Source organism: Centropristis striata, chromosome 19 (genome assembly GCF_030273125.1).
Source record: "Centropristis striata isolate RG_2023a ecotype Rhode Island chromosome 19, C.striata_1.0, whole genome shotgun sequence".
In the NCBI taxonomy this organism is placed as follows: domain Eukaryota; kingdom Metazoa; phylum Chordata; class Actinopteri; order Perciformes; family Serranidae; genus Centropristis; species Centropristis striata.
This window is the reverse complement of record NC_081535.1, coordinates 31,127,158-31,153,168: the sequence shown is the minus strand read 5'-3', so window position 1 is coordinate 31,153,168 and position 26,011 is coordinate 31,127,158. Positions and strand designations below refer to the sequence as shown.

General features: G+C 39.9%; 1 protein-coding gene across 1 annotated transcript in view; it reads left to right on the top strand.

Annotated features, from left to right (window-relative positions):
* gfra2b (GDNF family receptor alpha 2b) overlaps window positions 1-26,011 on the top strand; it is a gene marked incomplete at its 5' end in the record, with an annotated part of 113,181 nt that overhangs the window by 53,066 nt on the left and 34,104 nt on the right. The window contains 2 exons of the mRNA XM_059357685.1: window positions 11,135-11,334; window positions 13,781-13,968. Coding sequence (XP_059213668.1) covers window positions 11,135-11,334; window positions 13,781-13,968 — 388 coding nt within the window. The remainder of the gene's footprint in view (window positions 1-11,134; window positions 11,335-13,780; window positions 13,969-26,011) is intronic.

The window sequence follows — 26,011 nt, the reverse complement described above, 5'->3', positions numbered from 1 at the left end:
TTGTTTTTTAATCCTCATATGTAGCCACAACTCATAACCTTCAATGTGTTTTCAATGTGTTTACAATGTGTTTTGCACAAGGTGATTCTCAACCAGGTCGGGGAATCTGGACACAACACATATGAGAAAGAGTGAAGCTTGTTTTCTGCCCTTTTAATGTCAGATATTTGTGAGTTCCAATACGATCTGCCATCTTCTCATTGGAGCTGAAGTGATGGCTGATGATGAAGTGATGGCTGTCCTGTCCCAGGACACAAAGAAAAGGAGCCGGTACCACAGTTGGTTCTTGTGGATCCGAGCAGTGGCATGCAGTGGGAACACTTCTGAACGTCCAACAACAGGAGGTCTCTTTCTACAGTGATGTGAGCCTGATAAACTCTCATTAACCTGCACCAGCGAGAGCAGCTGGAGCCGCTGTGAAGTCTTTATTCTGCAGTCATTAAGTCGTGCCTCAAACTGTAACAGGGAGCTGCACAGAGCATTAAGCCGAGTGTGCTTCCAGCAGTGAAACCTGCCTTCATTTCACACAATCAATAAGCTCGGGTTGTGGGGAGGTGTGTGCGCCACTCCTCCGAGACCAACGCGCTCGTTTAACTGCCTGCATTAAGGCAGGAAGCTCTGAAGCGGCTGCAGAGTTTATTATGTGCTGGAAGCATGTGTTTTCCGTCCAGCCCTGAACACATCATCAGATATTCTACATAACAAGTGCTTCACAGACCTCGGAGCTGCTGAGACAGACCTCATTTAGCTTTCTGGACCAACACAGTGAACCAGAGAGACATTATTGTTCTGTCAGTGGGCGAAAATGTTGCAGATTATCTGGAAGTGAATGACTCCAAACAAAATCTTTCAGAGTTTCTGGAGAATTTTTCTTTATGACAGAAACACTCGGAGCTGATGAACACAAGGACAGAAGCTGTGTTTCCATTAAAGTCCAAGCAATTTTTGAAGCAAAAATGTGAATTTTTGAGTTTCCATCAGCTGCTTTAGAGCAAATTAACAAAGCTGCAGTAACGTTCTTTGGTCAGCTGGTGACGGGGTAATTTGTTTCTGTAGGTTAATCCGTCAGTAAACAGGAGTTAAAGAAGAGAAAAAACAACAACAAAAAGAGAGAAGATGGAGAAGACTTCAGGAATTAGATTCAACTATTGTTCTTTCATGTCAGAGGAAACAACTGAAATTTATTTACAGAATTTATTCACAGAAATCACCTCTCATTTTGGTGTTTCCATCCAGCTTTTGTCATGCGAAACACGACTACAGTGAGTAAAACATAGAAACAGTTTCATCTGCACAATGGGGGCTCGTCACTGACTGATATCAAACCCATCGCATCGTCTCTCTGCTCATGTTTCTTGTCTGTTTTTGTACTTTCGCAAATTTATTATGAATTTTAAGAATGAAGCTCCGAAAATAATGCTCCTTCAATAAGCTGTTGATCAGCAGTGACTCTTCACCCTGAGACACCAACAGACTCATTGAGTCGGCTCGTTTGTCTGATGTGTCAGAGACTAAATGCGCCCAGAAATCTGACTGGAGGAACAGCTCATGTTCCCTCTCTGCACATTGATTTATTTCTGCCTCTGCTGTCTCTTCCTCCCCTCCGTCCGTCCGTCCGTCCGTCTGTCTGACAGATGTTTTCTGCTCTGTTGGATAAAGTGAAAAGTTTTGCAAAAGTCGACAGCGGATGGCTCCGATATCAAACTTCCCTGACTCCTCTCTTCATGGAAATGAGGGATTATTTTTACTCTTCCACAGTAAAACTTTGTATAGAGTGAAACTCAAAGATTACAAGACATAAAAACACGAACAATCCACCTGCTGGACAGAAATAAATTACCACTGGAAAAAAAAGAAACCTTAAGGAAAAAGTTATAAATCTGACATGAAGATCATGTTGAATATCCCTCATTAACTAAACTAGATTTCACTAAAATATTCCTAATCCCAAATACAGAAAATAAAGTGATGATCAAAGTTTTGAGTGCCTCTGATTTTAAAAAAAAATATAAATAAAACCCTGTGCGATCATTTGCTAAACGTATGTGGCATATATTCAATTAATAACTGGTCAAAGAAAATATATTTAATGTTCAAATAGATAAACTTTTGTTTTTGTAAATAGAAACTTTTGGATTGGGATTGTATTAGGTCTCATTTGCCCATTTCTGCATAAATTGGGTATCAGTAGAAAGCTGAGACTCTTGTGGATTTAATGAGCCCAGTTTTATTCAATCTGTATATCTTATCGGGAAGGGGGTGAAATAACACCTCTAAACTGACATGCCCACTTGATGCCGCTTCTTTGCATTTAGTGTAAATGTGTTATTTTGCCCTACTGTATGTGAATATTTGTGCATTCTGAGGTCCCTAAACAACATCAATCAGGTCTGACTGGAAAGCTGAGCCTCTCGTGAATTCAATTTGAGTCCAAATGAATATTTTCAATGGGGTCCCTTTACCTCTGACCTCAAGACATCTGAATGAAAATGGGTTATATGGGTCTCCATGAGTCTTCTCTTGTTAGACATGCCCACTTTATGCTGATAACATGCTGATACAGAAACCTGTAGTTTTTTTGTCATACATTTTCACCATTCCTGCATCCTGGGGTCTCTAAACAGTCTGTAAGCTGCATAAATTGGGTTTGACTGGAAAGCTGAGACTCTTATGGATTCAATGAGCCCAATTTTCTTCACGTGTGATGATGTCAGTCAGTGAAACTTGAGCTCAGTGTATAAAATGAGCTGCGGTGACCTCTAGGATAATTACAGCCTCATGACACTTTACAACCACAAACTCGATACCTAGAGCATTCAGATGGTGGATGGCTGATACACTAGATTCACATTAAGCACCAACACAACAGAGTGTGTGCTGCCATACAATTGCCAAAAGATGCAACTCTTGCAGAAATCTCTAAAATATGAAATTATTCTGAAACCAGATCACAGCATGAAATGTTTCTCTGCTGCTCTAAAGGTCTTGGATTCTGAATGTGGGATCCTGGAGGGAGAGTTGAGCTCCTGAGGGCTCAAAAAATGTGTAAATACTGCTGTCCGACCTGCTATCTCCCCCTAAGACGCCCTGTCCTGGCTTATACACCATATACACCTTATACACGTCTTCCACCTGTGTTAACTGACAGAGATGATGGATATTCACGAGGACTCAACTGTACGGCTCTGACTCTGAGTGTTACAGACATGTTTTTACATTCAGTCACCAGAGGAATAATACAGGATTTGTTTTTATTCAGCAGCTTCTCCTCAACACAGAATCAGCCTTTCCTGGAAACACACAGCTACACTGCTTATCTCTACAGCTGAGGGCTGTGTGTGTGTGTGTGTGTGTGTGTGTGTGTTGTAAACTGCCAGTAGATGTTTGAGTTTGAAGAAGAACATGTTCCATTAAAGCAGACTTTGTCAGTGATAATAAAATGCTCACTGTACAGTACTTCTCATCTTGTAAACTCCTGCGTACAGAGTACACAGAGAGACTGTGTTAGTGTGTGTGTGTGTCTGTGTGTGCGTGTGCGTGTGTGCGTGTGTGTGTGTGTGTGTGTGTGTGTGTGCTGTCAGTGTTTGCATTCACTCAGACGAGTGCCAAGGTTATCTGCAGGGGAAGCAACACAGTGTGAAGCTCTGACTGAACACACTGATACTGCAAACACCAAGATGCCCCCCTCCCCCTCCACACACACACACACACACACACACACACACACACACACACATGCAGACACAGACGTACACACGATAAATGCGGCCATATTCATATTTAATTACATGTGACATCACAGACGGAGGTGATGACAGCTCACAGTGGCGGCCTCTCTGTCACCTCACTCTCAGTTCCGTTCAGTGAGCTTCGTTGTAATAAACCACAGCGTGTTACTGTGACAAATCTAAACACACACACACATCAAACAAACATTTTCATATTCAACGTGACTTACACTTCCAGAAAATATCATTATCTCCAATGTCCATCCATAATAAACGTCCATACTACATACACTTAGAAATCACAGACAACTTGACAGCTGGTGAGGCCAAAACATCTGGAATGCCCCCTGGTGGAGGGCTGCAGTACAGGTATAAGCCCCGCCCCTCAAATAAATGTCTCCGTCATGTCAGGTTGTTCTTATCATGCTGATGTTTGTAGAAGTTTTAATTTCTTTGATCAGTTTGTTTTTTTATCAGTTATTTGCAGAATGCCCTTCATGGAGGAGCAGTTTGTAGTTTGTAGTAGTTTTTGCACAAATTTGAAAAGTTTTTATGTATTTTTTTAATCATATTTTTAATGGATACTTCTGTGGAGAGAAGAGTTTATTCAAGAGAGGAGCTTCTTTCATTGAAACGGAGCAAGTCTGGAGGACAAAATCACCCTATTCCAGCTGAGTTGAAGAGGTGTTTTCTTGTTTCGATCAGTCATCATGGGGAATGTCAACTCTCTGCCCGACAAGACTGATGAGCTGGAGATATTGGTGAAGGCTAGGAAGGAATAATGTGAGTTTAGTCTCTTGTGTTTTAAGGAAATGTGGTTGAATCAAAACATCTCAGACTCCAATGTGGATCTACCTGGCTTCACCCGCATAAGATCAGACAGAGACACTAAATCTAGTGGCAAGAAGAAAGGTGGGGGATTGGCTTTATTTCCGAACCAGAGGTGGTGCAGTCCTGCACATGTTACTGTCAAGGAGAAGATGTGCTGTCCAGACATTGAATTATTGGCAGTTAGTATGAGACCATATTATGTACCAAGGGAGTTCAGTCATATCATAACAATACTTCTGTACATTCCATCCAAGGCAACTGCTGAAGTTCCATGTGAAGGTCTACATGACATCGTTGCTAGGATACAGACTAAACACCCAGAAGCATTCTTGATAATATCAGGAGACTTCAATCATGTTTCCCTTACCTCTCACCTGACTGGATTTACACAGTTCGTTAATTGTCCCACCAGAGAACCCTTGGGATAAAACCCTTGATCTGCTGTATGCTAATGTCAAAAAAGCTTACAGAACTACTGCCATGCCCCCAATAGGACAATCGGACCAACAACTTAGTTCTTCTGGAGACTTGTTACAAACCCTGTGTGTGGAGGCAGCCTGCAACTAAACTCACAGGCAGGAAATGGACACCAGAGGCAACTGGGGCTCTAAAGGGCTGCTTTGAATGTACAGACTGGAATGTGTTGCTGGAAACAGAGGAGAACAGTATGGTCATTGACAGACAGGTTGACTGCTTTACTGATTACATCAACTTCTGTAGAGCCACAGTCATACCCATTAGGACTGTACGCTGTTTCCAAAATAACAAACCTTGGGTTACTAGTGATTTAAAGGCAATCCTCAATGACAAGAAGTCAGCTTTTAGAGATGGTGGCAAACCATTCAAACAAGTACAATATAAGTTGAACAAGAGATTAAAAATGGCAAAGGTGGAATACAAAAGAAACTGGAGAGAAATCTACAGAACAGCAACATCCGTGACATGTGGAGAGGAATCAGCACCATCTCTGGTTACAACAACAAGAAAAGACAGCCAGTGGTGGGTGATGTAAAAAGAGCTTATGAACTCAACCAGTTCTTCAACAGATTCAATACAGCAGCCTCACCCAATGCCAATGATGCTCCTCCTCCTCTTCAACATGTGTACATCTCCAAAGCAGCATCCACCCCCCCCTCTTACACCTGAGCCTCCACTTTTCTGTCATAGAGATGGGGGTGAGGTTGGAACTGGGAAGACTTTGCTCTAGGAAGGCTGCTGGCCCAGATGGTGTGTGTCCAAGGCTGCTCAAGGACTGTGCTGCCCAACTGTGTCAACCTCTCCACAAGATCTTCAACCTCATTCTACAGTTGGGGCGAGTGCCAACACTGTGAAAGATTTCCTGTGTGCTGGTACCAAAAATAAAATGTCCAGCTGAACTTAATGACTACAGACCAGTAGCCCTCACTTCTCACATCATGAAGACCTTGGAGCGGCTGATTCTACGCCTACTGAGAGCTGAAGTCAAAGACAAACTCGCCCCCCTGCAGTTTGCATACAAACAACACATTGGAGTGAACGATGCTGTCATCTACATGCTTCACCGTGCCCTTGCTCATCTGGAGGAAACTGGTGCTTATGTGAGAATCATGTTCTTTGATTTTTCAAGCGCATTCAACACCATCCAACCCAACATACTCAAAAACAAGCTCACAGAGATGGGAGTGGATCTTTCCTTCATCTCCTGGATCACAGATTACCTGACAGGAAGACCACAGTATGTCAGGTTGGGCAACTGTGTTTCTAGGACATTAATGAGCAGCAAAGGGGCTCCACAAGGCACTGTTCTGGCTCCATTCCTGTTCACACTGTACACAGCGGACTTCAAATGCAACTGTGAGTCCTGCCACATCCAGAAGTACTCAGACGACACTGATATTGTGGCGTGTATCAGGAATGGACAGGAATCTGAATATAGGGATCTGATAAAAGCCTTCAGTGACTGGAGTCACAAGAACTATCTCCTACTGAACACCTCAAAGACTAAGGACATGATCAGAGATTTCCGCAGGCTCAAGCCCCCTCTTCAGCCAGTGAATACCTGTGGGGTGGACATGGAGGTGTGAAGTATCTAAGTGTATACCTGGGATAATAACTTGGATCGGTCCCTATAAACACTGACGCTCTCTACAAAAAGGGGCAATAAGGAAGCTCAGATCTCTGGACATGTGTAGTAAGATGCTGCAGATGTTTTATCAGTCTGTGGTGGTAGTGTGTTGTTTTATGCTGCAGTCTGCTGGGGAGGCAGCATCACACACAGAGATGAAGGCGGTTGGACAGACTGGTCTAAAGAGCTGGTTCTGTGGTTGGAGCCAGGTTGGACACACTGGAGGAGGTGGTGGAGAGATGACCTGTCAACATGTTCCAGGTCATCCTGAAATACCCAGATCATCCGCTACCCAAAACCTTTATGGACCAAAAAAACAGCAGTGGACGGCTCCTCTCTCTCTGTTGCTGGACGGAGAGATACAAAAGATCCTTCTCTCCTACAGACATCAGGCTGTCTCATTCTAACAGAGATTCTACCAGACTAACTGAATTTACCCTCGGGGATAAATAAAGTAATTTTGATTGATTTGATTGATTCTATAAATCCAGGCTGTGACTTCATGATTGACGGCTTTAACTGACTCCTGATTAGTCGGGGGTGTTTGGGCGGGAAGTTGATACTGTGGCTCCACTCTCCGGCTCTGTGTGAGGTCATAGACTACAGTCATGGAAAAAAAAGTATTAGACTACTCTTGTTTTCTTCAATTTCTTGTTCATTTTAATGGCAGGTACAACTAAAGGTACATTTGTTTGGACAAATATAATGATAACAACAAATATAGCTGATAAGAGCTGACAAAGACATTTTCCATGGTTTTCTTGATAATGATTTTTGTTATCATCAAGAAAACCATACATGTACTTTTAGTTGTACTAGGCATTAAAATGAACAAGAAACTGAAGAAAACAATGGTCTAATATTTTTTTCCATGACTGTATATTTTGGATATTTAGGCCTTGATGTTGGACAGTAGAAAGAAGTGAAAACGCAGCAGCTGTCTTTCTATATAGTTTTTGGGTGAAACTACTTAGTTATTCATTCATTCCCATTAACCGCTTATCCGCAATCAGGTCGCGGGGGCTGGAGCCGATCCCAGCTGTCATTGGGCGAGAGGCGGTGTACACCCTGGACAGGTCGCCAGACTATCGCAGGGCTAACACATAGAGACAGACAATCACACTCTCAGTCACACCTACGGGCAATTTAGAGTCACCAATTAAACCTAAGTGCATGTTTTTGGACTGTGGGAGGAAGCCGGAGAACCCGGTGAGAACCCACGCTGACACGGGGAGAACATGCAAACTCCACACGGAAGAGCCGCAGGCGGGAGGCGAACCGACGACCCTCTTGCTGTGAGGCGAGAGCGCTAACCACTACACCACCGTGTAGCCCCTACTTAGTTATGTTAAGATAAAATAACTAGTTGATAAGGTTTAGGGTTAGGATCATGGTTTGGTTCATCTTTAATTTTTTGTGTGCTGACGGTTTCAAATGATATCGGCCTGTGTTTTCTGTTTTTCTCACCAGTAACTCCATGTTGCTCCATAACTTCTACTATCATTTTTTAAGCAAGGCCATAAGTACATTAGCAGTTTAACAAATACGATGTAACCAGTTAAAATGCAGTAATTCTGAGGCTTTTAAAGGCTCCTCGGGGCCTGGGGCGGCTTTTATTAAATCACATAACCATCCAGGACCATCAATCTGACCTTTATTCACCTGATCTTACCTGATTTGAAGCTCTGTCATCTCTGTTTTGTTCTGCATGATCAAACCGTGCACCAACAGTTCAATCCCTGTTTAAATATGTTACTTCACAGACATTATAACATCATCATTTTATTTATGTATCTTCACAGTGCCCAGTTTCTCTCCATGCAGGAAACATGTCATTTCTCTGCCCTTTCTCCCTCCAGAAGACATTTCTCTGCCGTCTCACTGATAAAAATATGTAATAATGTTGGAGGAGGCTGCAGCTTTAACTGAGGGAAATGTCATGGTGCCTTTAAAGGCCTTCCCTGGGCCAAGGTTACAGTTGTCTTTTCCATTAGACTTGTGTAATTGGATGTGTTGGATTGGATTTTAATGGTGTCCACATTTGGTGTGTTCACACTCGAAGCTGTGATGTGACATTCACACGTGTGATGGGATCTCGCTGTGACTCTGCAGCACCTTCATATTAGGCAGTCACAGGATGGGAAGCTGGAGACGATGCATTCATGTCAGAAAACACTTCATTTTGCTCTTGAGGTTTGACTATTAATCACTCCATCAGTGTTTTGTGCTTCATCCTTTCTATGTTTGAGCGCTTGCAGAGTATTTCCCTGGCGTCTTGTTGGTCTCTGTAGGTTTGGACTCTTGTAATGGTGGCAGACTTCATCTCAGGTCTGCACAGTCGAAGAATCACAATCTCTTTGCTTTCATGCTGATTCTTCTGTGGAGGTGCAGCTCTTCGTCTGCTTTAGAAATAATGTTTGTGAAAATCAGAATCAGAAATACTCATTCTGTTCTTGTTTAAATAAAGATACAGAAAGTGTGTGTTCAACGATCAGAGAGACACATTGCAGCACGTCGACACTGGTTATTTAAGCTTTCACAACCCAAAGTTTAGTCCGTTTTAATGGAACTCTGGTGGTTAAATCCTTGTTCCAGTTCGTTTGGCCTCTTGTGAACACTCAAGTCGTACTCTGGTTTGGTCCCAGACCTCCTGTGAGGGTCTCTAGCATGGTTCCATTCAATTTGAATGTAATCTGACCAGAATCCGACCCGATTAAAGGAAATCAGCCAAAACGCTGCAGTTTTATCAACATATTGCTCAGAATAACTTAACATTTCCTTGGTGGTAGCATCAGATGATGGTCGGAGCATCAAGGCTCTTCTTCTCTGGTTCTACAGCTGTCTGATCGCAGCACATCGTCTGTGGAAATAATGGATCGACACGTTGCTGACGCCCCGGAGCCTCAACAGGAGCTCCTTCTGACCGTTTCTCTCCACATTAGTTTGGTGAACACCGGAGCAGATAATGGCCGCAAGAATCAAACAGACTCCAACCAATAAGAAATAATATTGATCGTAGATTCCAGCCCTCCACCTTCATACACGCACCTCTGCAGATCTTTTTGTTTATTTGGTCCGCTTACATGTCTGCTCTGTGAAAGAAACCAGACTAAATACAAAACCAACAAAAGTATCAATTTCACTCTGATTCAGACAAACCAGACAGACTGGAGTTGTGAAAGCACCCTAAATCAGAGTCAGAGCCAGACCAGCTGATTGGCCAGAAACTAATATTAATTATTGTTCTGTGTTTGTCTACACACACAGTCCACGTCCACACAGTGAGCGTATGTGAGCGCAGCGCCTGTGGAAATCACAAGAGTCAGACTGAGACATCGTTTTTAATTTATTTTCAAAAATGACACACAGGGGAGCTGAGAGGAGCCTCCTGTCACTGAATCCCAAAATAAAGAATTTGAGTCAACCTTATAGTCATCTTTACAAATGCTTAATTCTCTAGCAACTCTCTGCAGACGGTCATGTTTCCACTCTAACTGCACATGGCTGTTAGTGCTGCTGTTTGTGAATTTTTTTTGCAATGAGGCTGGTTTGCTTAGAAAGGGAAAGAATTTTCACCAAATATTTGCATATTTCCTCATTTAAATACTTACAAACGGAACCAGAGCAGCAAGACGCCATTTGCTTGGCAGCACGGTTAGAGTTTTCTCTGCAGCTGCTTTTAGAATTTCACGGTCTGTTTTTTGCTTCATTTGCACATTTAGTGGCTGCAAAAGCATCCCAAAACTGTTCGGAATTTGTCCTTTTTTATGTTACTACACAGTTTTTCTGGTTTGTTTTTCAATTATGCATTTTAAAATTTGATGTGTATAGCATTAATGGTTAACACTCAAACATATTCATGATACAGAGTTTTAGTTTACTTTGTTAACATAAGATGACCAGTAACACAGACGGTAGGCTCTCAGAACCAAAAATCATGGAGGATATTGTGAATTTGTGCCGTTATGCATGCTGCCCTCCCCAAAGAGAAGCTCCGACACTGAAACTGAACATATCTTTTGATCAAATCATAATATGATTTAATTGGTATTTTAAGGGATGGAATTTACGGCCAGAAACGTCCCAAACACTGTTTAGCAGTGTTACAGTGAGACTTTTCACCAGTTTTATAAAATGTTTTTCCATTTGAGAAGAAAAAGGTGTTAAAGGTCGCTGATTGTGATGTTTGGAAGTTTTTAGCTGACCCCCTTGACTCCCATTCATATTGATTCCAGATTTAATTAAATTTGATACAACCTTATTTATTCCTGCAGGGCAACAGTGCACTACCCAACACACACACACACACACACACACTGTTGATCACAGAGCTAATGAAGGCTATAAACTGTATGTGGGATTGGTTTTAAACACAAAAATAAAATAATAACAAATAAAAAAACAGTCAAAGCAATTAAAACATGGCTAAATTTGGTTTAATCTTTTCTCTTACTTCTGTTTCTGTCTTCAGATTCATCTCTGTCGAAGATGAGCCCCTGCTCGGAGGCGGGGAAACCCTGTAACCCGTGTCTGGACGCGGCGAAGGCGTGCAACCTGAACGAGACGTGTAAACGCCTTCGCTCCGCCTACAACTCCATCTGCAGCAAGGCCACACCCCCTCAGCCCTCACTGGCCAATCAGGAGCCGTGCAGCCGGAAAAGATGTCAGAAGGTGTGTGCAGAATTATATTCTAATTATATTATATTAATTATATTTGGTTGAATGTTAAAAATGCAACCATTTATGTAATAAAAGGCTATTAAGAACAGGAGGAGGACGTTTAAAAAAAGGAAGAAATAATGTTTTATAATGCTATAGAACAGAAACAAATAATTCGATTTTGAGTAAAACACCTGTCCCTCTGACAATATGACAAGAAGAAATAATTCCAATAAGTGTATCATTTCTTCAGTCGCTACTGTGAGAAAAAAATTAGAGAAAGATATTCAAATTAAAGTAAAAAACTGTAAAAATGTAAAATCAGAAACTGCTGTGAGTCTTCAGTGTCCTCGCCTGAAATATGATTATTTGCTTCTTTATTTTTCACAGTGACACTTTGTTTATTTAGTAGTTATTAAAAAAAGAATAAGTTTCAGAAGTTTGCTGAGAAAATAAGTCTATAAATAGAGTTTATCAAGCTACACACACACACACACACACACACACACACACACACACACTTTAAACACAGATTTACATTACATTTACACACAAGTTTAAAATTAAGTAACAACACCAAAACAGCTTCTCTTAAATGTTCCGTCTTTGCACTAAATGCTGTTATATGCATAGTACACATAGGGTTTTATATATTCAATTAAACACACATATAATACAAATACGCACAGAAGTTAGTTTAAATTTGAGATGAGTTATGTCTTGTTTCAGCAACATTACAGCAGCCAAATATTACAATAAAATAACAAAACTGTGAGTCTGAAAGCAATAAAATGTTGTTGGAAGCTGTAATGTTTTAATCCAACCAGAGGCGGAACAAGTATTCAAAGCCTTCTGAGAGGGGACAGTTTCAGTGTCACAGCAGCAAAAGGCAGAAAGAAGCATAAATAAAATAACAAAAAATAGAAACAAGCAATATAAGTGCATCTGAATCCATTAGATGAAAAGTGCATTTCCAGTAGTTCAAGTCAAACAGCCCCAACCAAGTATTGAGTCATATAGATGGACATACTTTTCAGAGGCCAACATTTCCATATTAAACGTCATCTTAAAACCTATTTTTATTCCTTGGCTTTTAACCACGCATGAGACTCTGCTCTTGTTTTTAGTGTTTTATGGTTTGCTTTTATTTATTGTTTTTTAAATTGTCTTTTAAAAAGCAATGAATCTATTTATTTTAGTGTTTATTTCCTGTTTAATTTATTTTATTGTCTCTTGTTCTGTTTGTTTATGTACAGCACTTTGTTGCAGCTGTAGTTGTTTTAAAGTTGAGTTGAGTTGAGTTGAGTTAAACATGCTTTTGAAAATTGGTCTTTTGTAATTGTAATTTTTGAGACACTGAATTTTAGGTCTTCATTAAATGTAAGCTATAATCATGATAATTAGAAGAAATTAAATACATTAAGACGTGAAATGTTTAATTCTATGTGTAATGGATATATATAATGTGTAATTTCACCTTTTTGAATTTAATTACTGACATAAATAACATTTTGTATGATATTCTTATTCATTGAGATGCATCTGTATTAACAAGAAATATAAAAATATAAAATTAGAAACGTTATAGACAGCTGAAAATTACACAAAGCAAAATATTTATATTTCAAAATACCTGCAATCAAAACTTACTGAAGTAAAAGTATAAAACTATCAAAATGCACTTAAAGTATCAATAGTAAAAGTACTCATTGTGCAGAATGGGCCCACTCAGAATGTCCATTTTCAACATATTTTTGGATCGAAAATGTAGATATTTAGTGATTTCTGTGGTTTGCAGAAACACACAATGCCAATATTAATACTGGCAGTCAGAGCTCAGACGGGGGCAGAACTCCACCGTGTCCTTACTCATGTTTCAGTTGTGAATGTGGTGCACAGCAGCTTTCACTTGTTAACACGATGACGCAGATATCCACACTTTATGTTCTGACTGATTGTGAACATGAGGGAAAAATATACCTTTTCATAATGCAGTAATCTGCAGCCGAAGACAACCATCAATCATCCCACTTCCATAATAAGGGATGAGTGAGAAGGCAGGAGAAGCTTTTAGTCACACACACACACACACACACACACACACACACACACACAAACACACGGAGCAGCTGATTGGTGACCTTTGCAGTCTTCAGTGGTGAGATCATGATGCTCCTGCAGGCTGATGGAGCTGCTGTGGAAACTAAAAGCTTATTTAAGGCTAAAAGGTTATTAAAATTTCATTTTCTGCTCCCGTTCCTCATCATTCTACTGAACTAAACGTTTAAGCTGAGTGTAATTTCTCTTCCTCGCCTTCACTTTTACATAACCGCACTCTGAAATGTGAGAGTTTTTCAAGAAGTGACCTCTGCTCCGCTCCTGGATGTTCCGCTCCGGCTGTTTGAAATATAACGCTGATGATTAACTCTGCATGTGTGTGTGTGTGTGTGTGTTTCAGGCTCTGCGTCAGTTCTTCGAGAGGGTATCATGGGAGCTCAGCTACCCGCTGCTCTTCTGCTCGTGCCCGGACCAGGCGTGTGCCGAGCGCCGCCGCCGCACCATCGTCCCGTCCTGCTCGCACCAGGAGCGCCACAAGCCCGGCTGCCTGGAGCTGCGGCGCCTCTGCCGCTCCGACGCACTCTGCAGGTGAGTCAGCAGCCAATCAGATGTGATTGTGACCTGCAAGTTTGTTGTGTTTTTTCTCCCTCCATTCGCACACTCACACACACACACACACACACACACACACTCACACAACTCTGGAGGAGTTTTGAGCTTGATGCAGCGTGATTATTATCAGGCGAGAGGAGGAACTAATCAGTGAAATCAGCTGCTCGAGGGTTTAATTGGAAAGAAATCTCACACACTCTCGGGTCAAAATTGCACGTTTGATTGATAACGACTGGCTTTAAAGGTTAGAATAAGCTTGAAGTGGAGGAAGTGAAGGGGTAACACGCCCCCCCTCCCCCGCTGATGACAGCTGAGGTGCCCTTGAGAAAAGGAAAGCGTCTGATTGGTTAACTTCCCCTCATAAATACATGTTGAATACATGAGAGTTCCTCTTCCTCTGCACTTTATTTACATGTGCAAACATTTAGACATGATGACTCTGTGGTGTGAAGACAGCTGTGATTTCTGCTTAATGAAGACGTGTGAGAGAGTTAGCAGGTGTTTGCTGACACTGTTTTTAGATAAGTTACACGTTCCGAACCTTCAATAGCAGTTGGGTGTTCCGTCACATTTTCCTCAGCATGGCATCGTTTTAACGACCATGTATAAATATATTACAGATACAGTAGTGTTCAAAATAATAGCAGTCCAATGAGACTAACCAGATTAATCCAGGTTTTTAGTATATTTTTTATTGCTACATGGCAAACAAGGTACCAGTAGGTGCAGTAGATTCTCAGAAAACCAACAAGACCCAGCATTGGTGATATGCAACTCTTAAGGCTGTGCAATTGGGCAATTAGTTGAAAGGGGTGTGTTCAAAAGTATAGCAGTGTCTGCCATTGACTTTACAAACTCAAAACTATTTTGTTCAAACTTTTTTGTTTCTAGGATTTAGCAATCCTGTGAATCACTAAGCTAATATTTAGTTGTATGACCACAGTTTGTTATAACTGCTTCACATCTGTGTGGCATGGAGTCAACCAACTTGTTATTCCACTCCAAGATTCTTTAACAACATTCCACAATTCATTTACATTTCTTGGTTTTGCTTCCGAAACAGCATTTTTGATGTCACCCCACAAGTTCTCAATTGGATTAAGGTCCGGGGATTGGGCTGGCCACTCCATAACATCAATGTTGTTGGTTTGGAACCAAGATTTTGCTGGTTTACTAGTGTGTTTGGTTCATCTTATCTTGTTGAAACACCCATTTCAAGGGCATGTCCTCTTCAGCATAAGGCAACATGACCTCTTCAAGTATTTTGACGCCCCTTTTTTCAGTTTCTGGTGTTTCCCTGTGTTGATTGCCCCTCTGGGATAATAAAGATTCCTTGATGCTTGACTCCATCAAGCTCAATCAAGTCGTTTCTCTCATTCGAACATCTTTAGAAAGTCATTCAGGCCTTTATATCCAGCTTGAACCACCTGCTCTGGTCTGTGCAGCACTTGAACCTCTCTCTTTCAACCAGGAGAACTCTGTTTAGTGCCCAGTTGTTGGAAGTTAATTTAATAAAATAGAGTTTATAAAGTCTGTCCAGTTTCTTTGGTTGATGGTGTCATTTTTAGGAGACAGCTTTGGTCTCTTTGGGTTTTGAACTGCTGGTTGGACGAAACAAGAGATCTGAAGACTTTATTTATACGACGGCCACTATACGGTTTAGTACTCGTTTTGCTCGTCGTTGCACTTGTTTGCTGTTTGTCTGTGTTTATTGGATATGTTTAAGGACTTTTCTGTCTGTTTGTTGTGTTTGCCCTTTTTATTTCCTTTATTTTTTTCTGTCATTTATATTCACACCTTTTTCTTTAGTTTTTGCTGCTGTGACGAGTACATTTCCTCGTTGTTGGATCAGTAAAGTATTACCTAATCTAAGATGTCACTTTGACTTAAAGTGAACTCTGAAAGGGTATTTATTCACTATTTTATGACATTTTACATACAAATGATGATTGGTTGAATAGGAAACGAATCTGAGACAGAGATCGTTGAGCCTCTTTGACCCCGCTGTGTTGGAGGACTGAGCGGGGAAGAAACGATGAAAAGTAAAAAGTCAACGAGTGTAATGAGTCCGCTCAGCGTGCAGCAGCTCCTCATTCACTCAGTCTGCAGCTCACATCGGATCATTTCCCTTCGCTCGCTCCACTGCCGCCGTGATGCTGTTTTCCTGCTGCACACTTGCTGCTTCTTTGAGTCTCACGGTCAAGGCTGAGGTCACTGCTGCCGTCTTTTTCTAAAGCCTCAACATCCTTAGCAATTAGAGAGCTAAATGTGAATAATCGCACCTAGAGAGGAGAACAGGAGCGAGTTTCTGCACAAGATTGATGTGCAGAACTGATTCCTTTCAAAACACAAAGATATGCATCAGCGTGGTTTGTGTGTGTGTGTGTGTGTGTGTGTGTGTGTGTGTGTGTGGAGGTCAGACTGTGTGAGTCCTGAGGGTCGAGGTTAAAGCCTTCAGCACACTGTTGATTAACCACAGAACAATCTCTGTTTTCATGCAGCCGGTTTTTTATTTTCATCACTTCAATCAGAGATAATGACCAGTATGGATTTTATTATAATAAAGTCACCAGTAAGCCGTTTCAGGGCATTTTCCTTTTGCTCACTGTGTCCTTGTGTTTCACTGTAATATATAAAATCTCTATAAATCCATAAGTCCTGCAGCTCTATAGAATCAGCACAATCAGAACAACTCAAACATGTCTTTGTGCAGAATAACACAGTTAGAATGACAGAAATCAGAAAATGAAGTTGAATTTCTCTGATAAATTACTCTTTAAAAATTGAAATTAAATGTTATTTATACATAAACACTTGTTCAAGTGCCCATAAGCATCCAGAATGTTGTAAAAAAAGGACAAAATTACCAAAAGGTCACAAAATAACCCCCAGAAAAGACGTAAAATGACCAAAATAAGTCACAAAAAACAAACATACATATATTATCCCCAAAAATATATTTAAAAAAGACACAAAAAGACCAAAAACTGTTATCTCCCATATTGTATATATTCTCAGTATTGTCATGTAAACAGCCTCTCCTGTCCTCTCCTCTCTGCTCTGTGTAAACAGATTTTCAATGAATATTTATCACATGACCGTTTGTCTCAGCAGAATCAATCATGTCTTCTGACACAAATATCAACATTTTAAACACAAGTTTTGGTCACTTTTTATAATGGAAATGGACATAACCGAAGATCCTTTTGAGGACTTTTTACAGTTTCTTTCTACAATAAATTGTGTATTTTTGGTGATATTTTAAAGAAAATGGAATTTTCCCTTAATATAGAACAAAAACAGAATCCCTGATAAATAACACAGTAAATTATTATCCTTAATAAACCTTTAATTAAAAAAATATATGAAACACAAACTAATTTTTCTACCAGCTAAATCAAAGTAATTTCTGCTTTTATTTCAGACTAAAGAATTTTTTTTATTCTGTTTGTTTATTCTGTTTTAATTAGACGAAGCATGAAGTGATTCATGAATGAAACGTGAGGTTCTTTATAATACGGTGTTTTTAATAATGAGTAGTGTTCGGATTTAGAGCCCGAACCTGTCACCCAGTTTTAATCCTCACTTACCGTCTGTGTGTGTGCGCGTGTGTGTCCATGTGTGTGTGTGTGTTTGTGTGTGTGTGTGTGTGTGTGTGTGTGTGTGTGTGTGTGTCGGGCTGCCAGATAAACTTGTAAACAGTGACACATGTAAACAAGAAGCCCGAGCCACTCTGAGCTGCTTCTGGCTGCAGACAACACAGAGTGAGTGAAGTGAAGCCTGGACGAGGCTGAGACACACACACACACACACACACACACACTATGAGAGGTATTTTATGCCAGCGAACTGTACTGAAACGCGTTTACGGCGTCTATGCGATGACATCAAACCTCTAACGTGAACATGTAAATCATGTAGGGGTCACAGCTATTCCACAAGTTTCATTTGGATTTAATGACTGAATGCATTGAGGATTATTTCAACAATTTCTTGATTTCATGCTTCCAAGATGGAGGTCTTTCTTTGTTCCCCTCCAAACAAAGACAAATGACCCCCACCCCCACAGGTATCTGCATCTACACTCTCATTGGCCAATTCTAACAGGAAGTATAACTCCCAGGTAGAGACAAAAGTCTCCTGCAGCCATCTTTTCTCTCTCTTCTCCTCGACTCCTCAGAGGGTCAGCACGTCTGCTGTCCTGGTCTGCACTCCAGAAGGTAGACCAGACCATCTCCCTCTCTCTCCAGCTCTAAGGGAAGGCCGGCAAGGCCCCAAACCAAGCTTGGGCCCACCACCACGCTCTAAGTTTCCTGCCTGTGATCTATACTGGATATAATCACAGAGACCTTCACCAAGCTTTTGGAGCCAACGGCAAACAACTCTGGAAGCACCAAAACCCAACCAGGACCGGATTCTTCTTCAAAAGGATTTCTGCTTCCCCCTTTCAACTCTGGACTCTGTGGTACAGTTTTGGGCAGTTAGTACAAGCAAGAACAAGTTTGTTAAGCTTTAATCAATGGTGTTGTGTGTTTAAGTATATTTGTTGTGATATTTTGTGTAGCCAGATCCTTTGAAGTTGTATTATTAATCTTGCTCTATTTTGTTTATAAGAAAGCAGAACTTATAGATGAACTCCAAGCCCCAACAGAGCTGTCAGGATATTTTAAGGCCCATTTTTATTTTTTTATAAAAAAAAAAAAAAGAAAGAACGCAAAATAACACATAACCTCCTTTTTTTTAATGTAACTTCCCGTAACTCCCAATTTCTTATCCATGTTTCTCTGAATAACTTCTCTAGCTCACATTTTGTGAATAATGTTATTTTTCTGTAACTTCCGTGTCTCACATTGTCCTCATCACTCCCTTCCAGCATTTCCATTATGTATTTCCTGTTTAAACTGTCTTTTAGAGCCTAACCAGGAACCGGGCGCAGTAATGTGCTGCCCACTGCTCCTTGGTGTGTTCACTTGTATGTAAAAAAGGATGGGTTAAATACAGTGGTTGAATTTCCCCATTGTGGGATTTATAAAGTAATTAATCTAATCTAATCAGGAAGGTTTCTGCCCTGAACCTAACTCAATGGTTTTGTACCTAAATCCACAGAAACTACAGCTTTTTTACAGCAGTGAACCGTACGTGTCTGTATAATGACGTGTGACACTGCGCTCTGTACCGTGAGCCGCCAAACGTCTCATAGGAATCAATGGGCGGTGCTGACAGATGCTATGTTCTGTTGTTCAGGTTGGAGATCTGTTGAATGTTGCATCATTCATGTTCTCATCAATAATAAAAAAGACAAATAACATCATGTCATCTCTTTATAAGTTTATCTTCTGAATGTATTTTTCTCCACATTTTTCACGTTGGTGCCTCTCAGCGTGCCCCAGGCTGCAATAAATGAGTAATCCCGCACAGTTTTTTGATTTATTATTGATTATAAGGAGGTGATATTGATGTCAAAGGTGACAGTTGATGGATTCTGATTGGCCGATAGTGTTTTTATTGACAGTTAAGGATGAAAACGAGGTGTTTCTCTGCTGTCTCTGTGGCGTGGAGTCCTCCAGCCTCTGCAGATGGCTCCACCCTCTTGTCTGGTTCCTCGGCAATAAGAAGAAGCAACATTTCCATATAAATCAGAGGAGCATTAACCTTTAGCCCTGTGAGTGAAGTCAGTGTTTCATTAAGCAGCAGTAGCAGCTGAGTCACAGCGAGCAGGTCGACAGCAGTTTCCAGCTTTAAAAAAACCTGTAAGACAAAAAGATCTGCATGAAAATCAGATTTAAAAAATGCAAAACAGTCTGTAAACCATTTGTTGTTTGTGATTTATTCTAAGCAGCTTTGTTGCATAATGAGAGGCTCATTTTCATTTCTCACCACTTTCTATTTCTGGAAACCTTCCCTGAGCCTGCACGGCAGAACAACAACAACTTGCATGTTTGGGCTCATAAAATCTGCTTTTAAATGATAAATCTGGGTAGGTTTTTTGGCGAAGGTTGTGTAAGAGGTGTTAACCCTCCGAACCCCACCAACCTGGAGATGTGTTTCCTGATTAAAATTGCATTCATTAAGTGGAGAAGTAGAGCAAAACTCCCAGAGACACAAAACCCTCTGTGTTAAAGCCTGGAGTCAGCTGTAATAAGCCTCCGGCAGGTTCTTTGAAAAAAAAAAAAAATCAAGTTTGAACTTTCAGTTGGTTCTTTGATCATCAGATCTTTTTATTATATAAAATGACCAAAAATTGTGTTAAAATGTTGATATTTCTGTCAGAATCTCTTTATTCTACATGTGTCAATAAATCCATGACTTCACACTTCATCTAATTAAAACACAAAAGAATAAACAAACAGAATAAACCTTTTTAATTCAGTCTGAAAGAAGAGCACAAATGACTTTTAACTTTGCTTTAGTTGGTATAAAATAAGTCTGTGTTTCATATACTTTTAATTAAAGTTATGTGTCCATAAGATAATAAATAAAAACCTTTTAATTATATGAATTTTACATCCTATACTAGCTTTTCCATCTATCTATACTATCTTCAAAAAATTGCCAAAAATCCTCTGTTTATTGTAGAAACTATAAAAAAACAGGCATTACGTCAGAGTGTGAACTTTCTGACAGTCCTTGAATGGATCATCGATTACGAATGCTTCTGTTATAAACAGTGACCAAAACGTGTCTTAAAATATTGATATTTGTGCCAGAGAGGAGAGGACAGGAGAGGCTGTTTACACAGATCAGAGAGGAGAGGACAGGAGAGGCTGTTTACACAGAGCAGAGAGGAGAGGACAGGAGAGGCTGTTTACACAGAGCAGAGAGGAGAGGACAGGAGAGGCTGTTTACACAGAGCAGAGAGGAGAGGACAGGAGAGGCTGATTACACAGAGCAGAGAGGAGAGGACAGGAGAGGCTGTTTACACAGAGCAGAGAGGAGAGGACAGGAGAGGCTGATTACACAGAGCAGAGAGGAGAGGACAGGAGAGGCTGTTTACACAGAGCAGAGAGGAGAGGACAGGAGAGGCTGGAAACATGACACATTGGAAACATTTTTCCTGATTTCTTTCATTCTAACTGTGTTATTCTGCACATGTTGAGACATGTTGAGTTGTTCTGATTGTGCTGATTCCATAAAGCTGCAGGACTTATAGATTTAAAGAGATTTTATATATTGCAGTGAAATTAAAGTCAGGATAAAAGAGTCTCCTGGACTATAATGTGTGCAGATGACATGGTGATCAGTAGGAGAGTAGGAGCAGAGAACCTGGAGAAGTGGAGGTTTGCATTGGAGAGGAGAGGAATGGAAGTAGGCCGGAGTCAAACAAAACCCCCCAGAAAATAAAAACAAAGTCTCAAAATTACCAAAAAATGACAAAAAAGTCATAAAAGAGCAACAAGAGACACAAAATTACCCATAAAATACAATTTATTTATTTATTTTTTACAAAAAACGAGCAACAAAAGACATAAAATAACCAAAAGAAATACTAAAAAAGTCATAAAAGAGCAACAAGAGACTCAGAATTACCCAGAAAATAAAAGAAAGACACAGAATTAAAAGGAAGATGTAAAAATTACCGATAGAGCTGCCAGGCCAGAGGAGGAGCAGGGAGCTTTATGGATGCAGTGAGGGACGATGGAAGGAGGAGACAGTGAGGGTGCTGGAAGAAGATGATCTGCAGTGGCAACCCATAACAGGAAAATACCGAAAGAAGAAGATATTTAGAAGGACACAGAAAGGATAAGAGATCCTGAAACAGCTCGTTCCAGAGCATTAAACGTTGACGACTATCAGCTGCTCCTCAGTTGGACTAAAAGACTCAGAGGAGTCGCTGTTCAGTTTCTCTAGTAGAAGACAAAGAAATAACAGGAAAAGACAAAAAAATGACCAAAGAAAGTCATAAAGTAATGATCGTATTACTTCGTAAATCGTAAAGTAGATAAAAGACACAAAATGATAAAAACATTGTGTGTGTGTGTGTGTGTGTGTGTGTGTGTGTGTGTGTGTGTGTGTGAAAAGGACCCAAAAATACACAAAATAACCAAAGAAAAACAAAAAAGTGCTAAAAGAACAACAAAAGATATAAAATGACCAAAGGAGACACAGAATTACAAAAAAAAACACACAAAACACAAAAAGTAAAAAATGAACCAACAAAACAAACAAAAGAAAAGAAAAAAATAATACCAGAAAAACAGTAATAAAAGAGCAACAAAGGACGAAGGAGGAAAAATGAATAAAAATTACACAAAATTACCAAAAAGTCCTGTCATAGGTTTCAACAAACCTAGAATTATGTGTATACAGTCTGTGGGTAAACAACTGGTTTCAGAGGGTTAAACGTTGATGACCATCAGCTGCTGCTCCTCCTCCGTCTGTTTCATGCATCACATCCACCTCACCAAAAGCAAAACTTTATATAAAAAGCACCATTTAGTCAGAGCCAGAATCATTTGGACCTTGAGTTTGTTTCTCTTGTGTCTCAGCACAAAGGAGGCAGAAAGCAAGATGAGACACTGCTGAAAGAGAGAGGATCAGCACACACACACACACACACTGCTGAGTAGGCGTAGGTGTGTGTGTGTGTGTGTGTGTGAGATAAATCGATATTTTAAGAGCGTCTCCTTGTGTTTAGCTGCTCAGAGAGACAACAGGTGACCGCTTCTCATCACCACCGAGCGTGAATCATGTTTGATTGTCAGTAAAAAGGGAACCCAGTGTCTTCTGCTGGTTTTAGCCTCCATTAACCTGAGACAGAGAGCAGCGCTGCATAATGAGGAGTCCCCGCAGGTCCAGAGGGCCTCGTCTCCTGCTGAGGATGGAGCGGCTGCTGACTGACAGGGAGAGTCATTAAATACACCAGTAATGGATGAGAAACCTACAGGCAGCGCTAAGAGGTTTTAAATCAGTTTCGTATTTAAATAAGAGTTCACACAGTTACAGGTAATATAAAGTACTAAAAGAAAGACACAAAATTACCAAAACAATTACAAAAGATTACCAAAAAGTTGTAAAAGAGCAACAAGAGACTTTTGAAATGGCCAAAAGAAGAAAGACAAAAATACCCAAAACTACAAAAAAATTACCAAAAAGTCTTAAAAGAGCAACCAAAGACCGAAGGAAGACAGAAAATTTTCAAAAGACACAAAATGACCAAAGAAAAGAGTAATAAAAGAGCAACAAAAACACAAAATTCCCCAGAAAATGAAAGGAAGACACAAAATTACAAAAACATGTAAAAAAAAAAAAAAAAAAAAAAAAAAACAGTCATAAAAGAGCAAGAAGTAACATAAAAATATCAAGATACAAGATACATCAAAATACAAAAAATGACAAAATTCCCCCCAAAAATGCAAAATACGACATAAAATTACAAAAAAAGACCAAAAGAAGACACTAAATTACAACAAAAAAAAAAACAGAAAAAGACACAAAATGACCAAAGAAATACTAAAAAAAGTCACAAAATTACAAAAAAAGTCGTAAATGAGCAACAAAAACACATAACTACTTAGAAAATAAAAGAAATATACAAAATTATGAATAAGATGTACAAATTACCCAAAGAGACACAAAATTACAAAAATGTCATAAAAAGAGCAAGAAGAGACACACAATTATCCAGAAAATATTAATACTAAAATTACAAAAAAAAATTGCAAAATAAGACACAAAATTACAAAAAAGAAAAACCAGAAAAAAACAAAAGATCATGAGAAAAGTCATAAAAGAGCAACAAAAGACACAAAATTACCAAAAACATGACAAAATAAATTTGCAAAAACGTCATAAAAGAGCAACAAAAGACATCAAATTTACAAAAAGAAGACACAAAATTACAAAAAAAGTCCCCAAAAGATACAGGGAAAAGACACAAGATGACCAAGTAATGTACATTTATTGCTCGTTTATTGCTTTATTGCTCCGCTGGGGACGGAGCAGCTGCTGACTGACAGTAGGAGTCATTAAAAACACGAGTAATGGATGAGAAACCTACAGGCAGTGCTGAAAGGTTTTAAATCAGTTTGCATTTAAAAGAAGAGTTCAGTCACCTGCAGTTAATCCTCGGAGAGAAACATCATGAAGGTAAAAATGATGATGAGAAGTCGACTCAGGAGGAAAATATTAGTGTCCCTAATGGGTGCAGCTGGAGGAGAGAGGAGGAAATATTATAAATATAACTACTGATATTGATTATCTATTTTTGTTTTAGCACATTTCAGTCTCTGCAAAGCCACCAGACTCCTTAAATAAAAACAGTGATTTTGGCTGTCAGAACACAGGCACCAAAATGACATCATCTATCACAACCACAAGCTGGAAAAACAGAAATAATTATCAGATCTTTATGTTTGTGACATGATAGAAGAAGAACAATGCGTATCCACGGCAACGTGGACATCCAAACACAACTTTGAGCCTTTCACTGTGTTTTCACTTCACAGTTTATGTGTTATGAGTGTGCACTATAAACTCTCCACCGGGCTTTTTCCTATATATTCTTTCGTTTCTTCTGTGTGTTTTTTCCGGTTCACTACTCCTCCCATAGTTTTGGTCACACATACACTAAAAAGGTATCAAATCGACCGGCTCGGCCATGACAAGTCTGCTATGACTTTTCTAAGGGTTTCGGCAAACGGTTTTCAAATTATTTGGCAAAAACATGCCAAAAAAATCCCCCCAATGTAACCCTATGGAGAGACTAGAGTGCATGACATCATTGCTAGAGTGCAGAGGGAGAGAAAAATCTGTCAAAAAATAAATTTGGAAACTGCGCTCGAGGCGGCAGATGCAGGGAAATTGGTCTTCTCCCTCACATTGGTGTGGTAAAGCTGTCAGAGTTATATTTTGGGTGTAGGACGTACAGATGATCTACCAACACCACCCACAGCCTCATAGACCTCCATGGTAAAAAGGAGGGAACATTTCTGGAGCTGAGGTACCAGTTTTTTCTGATCGCTCTAAAAAAACAATTTCATCATTTTTCTTCACAAAACACATATATAGACGTTCAGGAAGTACTCAGGATGCTCAAAGTGTTTTAATGAGAGGAGCTACCGTTTGGACAGAAATGCTTTCTGTTCGAGGGGAACTTTCAGCTGTTTTTCTCTCTCAGTGGCTTCAAATGTCACAGGAAGAGCTGTGGTTGATTGCTCTGCTCTGATTGGTGGCCGCCACACAGACACAGACAGACACACACACACACACACACACACAGACGTGTTGAAGACTTGATCCGTCACATACCTCAGCAACAGAAGAGATCATAAACTGTAAACTATTTGTCAGTGTCTATTATGTGATGCATAATGAGAGTTACGGGCCAGAGTCAAGCACACTCAAAATATCTTGAGACCTTTTCTAGGTATTATTAACCTTTTTAATCAGAATCTTTCTCTTGTCAGTTAACGTTCTGCTGACCTTTACACCAAAGGACTTGATGTGGACAGTGCCGGTCCTGATCAGTGAGCCACAGAGATCAGAGCATTAATGCCTTATATCACTCTGTGTCACCCACACAGGTTTGTTATGTATCACATCCAAACAGTCACAGACTATATAAATGATGGCTGTGGTTACACTGACGTTGGTTTGTGAACGTTTGAAGCATCCAGTTCTTTGTTTGTTGAAAGCAGCAGAGAGCAGATCTGACTGTGGAGCAGCGAGGACGGGTCCAAACATAAACTAAATGTTTGTTACTGAGCGGAGAAAGTGAGCAGCGACTGCTTGGAGTCTTTCAGTCCGACCGAACGCTGAACAAAACGTTTTTAAATGAAGAAGAAAATATACAAAAATGACAGAAAAAAAGACACAAAATTATCAAATAAAAGACTCAGAAATTACCAAAAAAAAAGAAAAAAATTACAAAAAAACACAAAAGACGTAAAGTGACCAAAAACTGACACAAAAAATACCCCCAAAAGACACAAAATCATCAAAAAAGACACGAACTGATCAAAAACGAGACATAAAATGACCAAAAAAGACACAGATTTTTTTTAAAAAAAATAAACAAAAT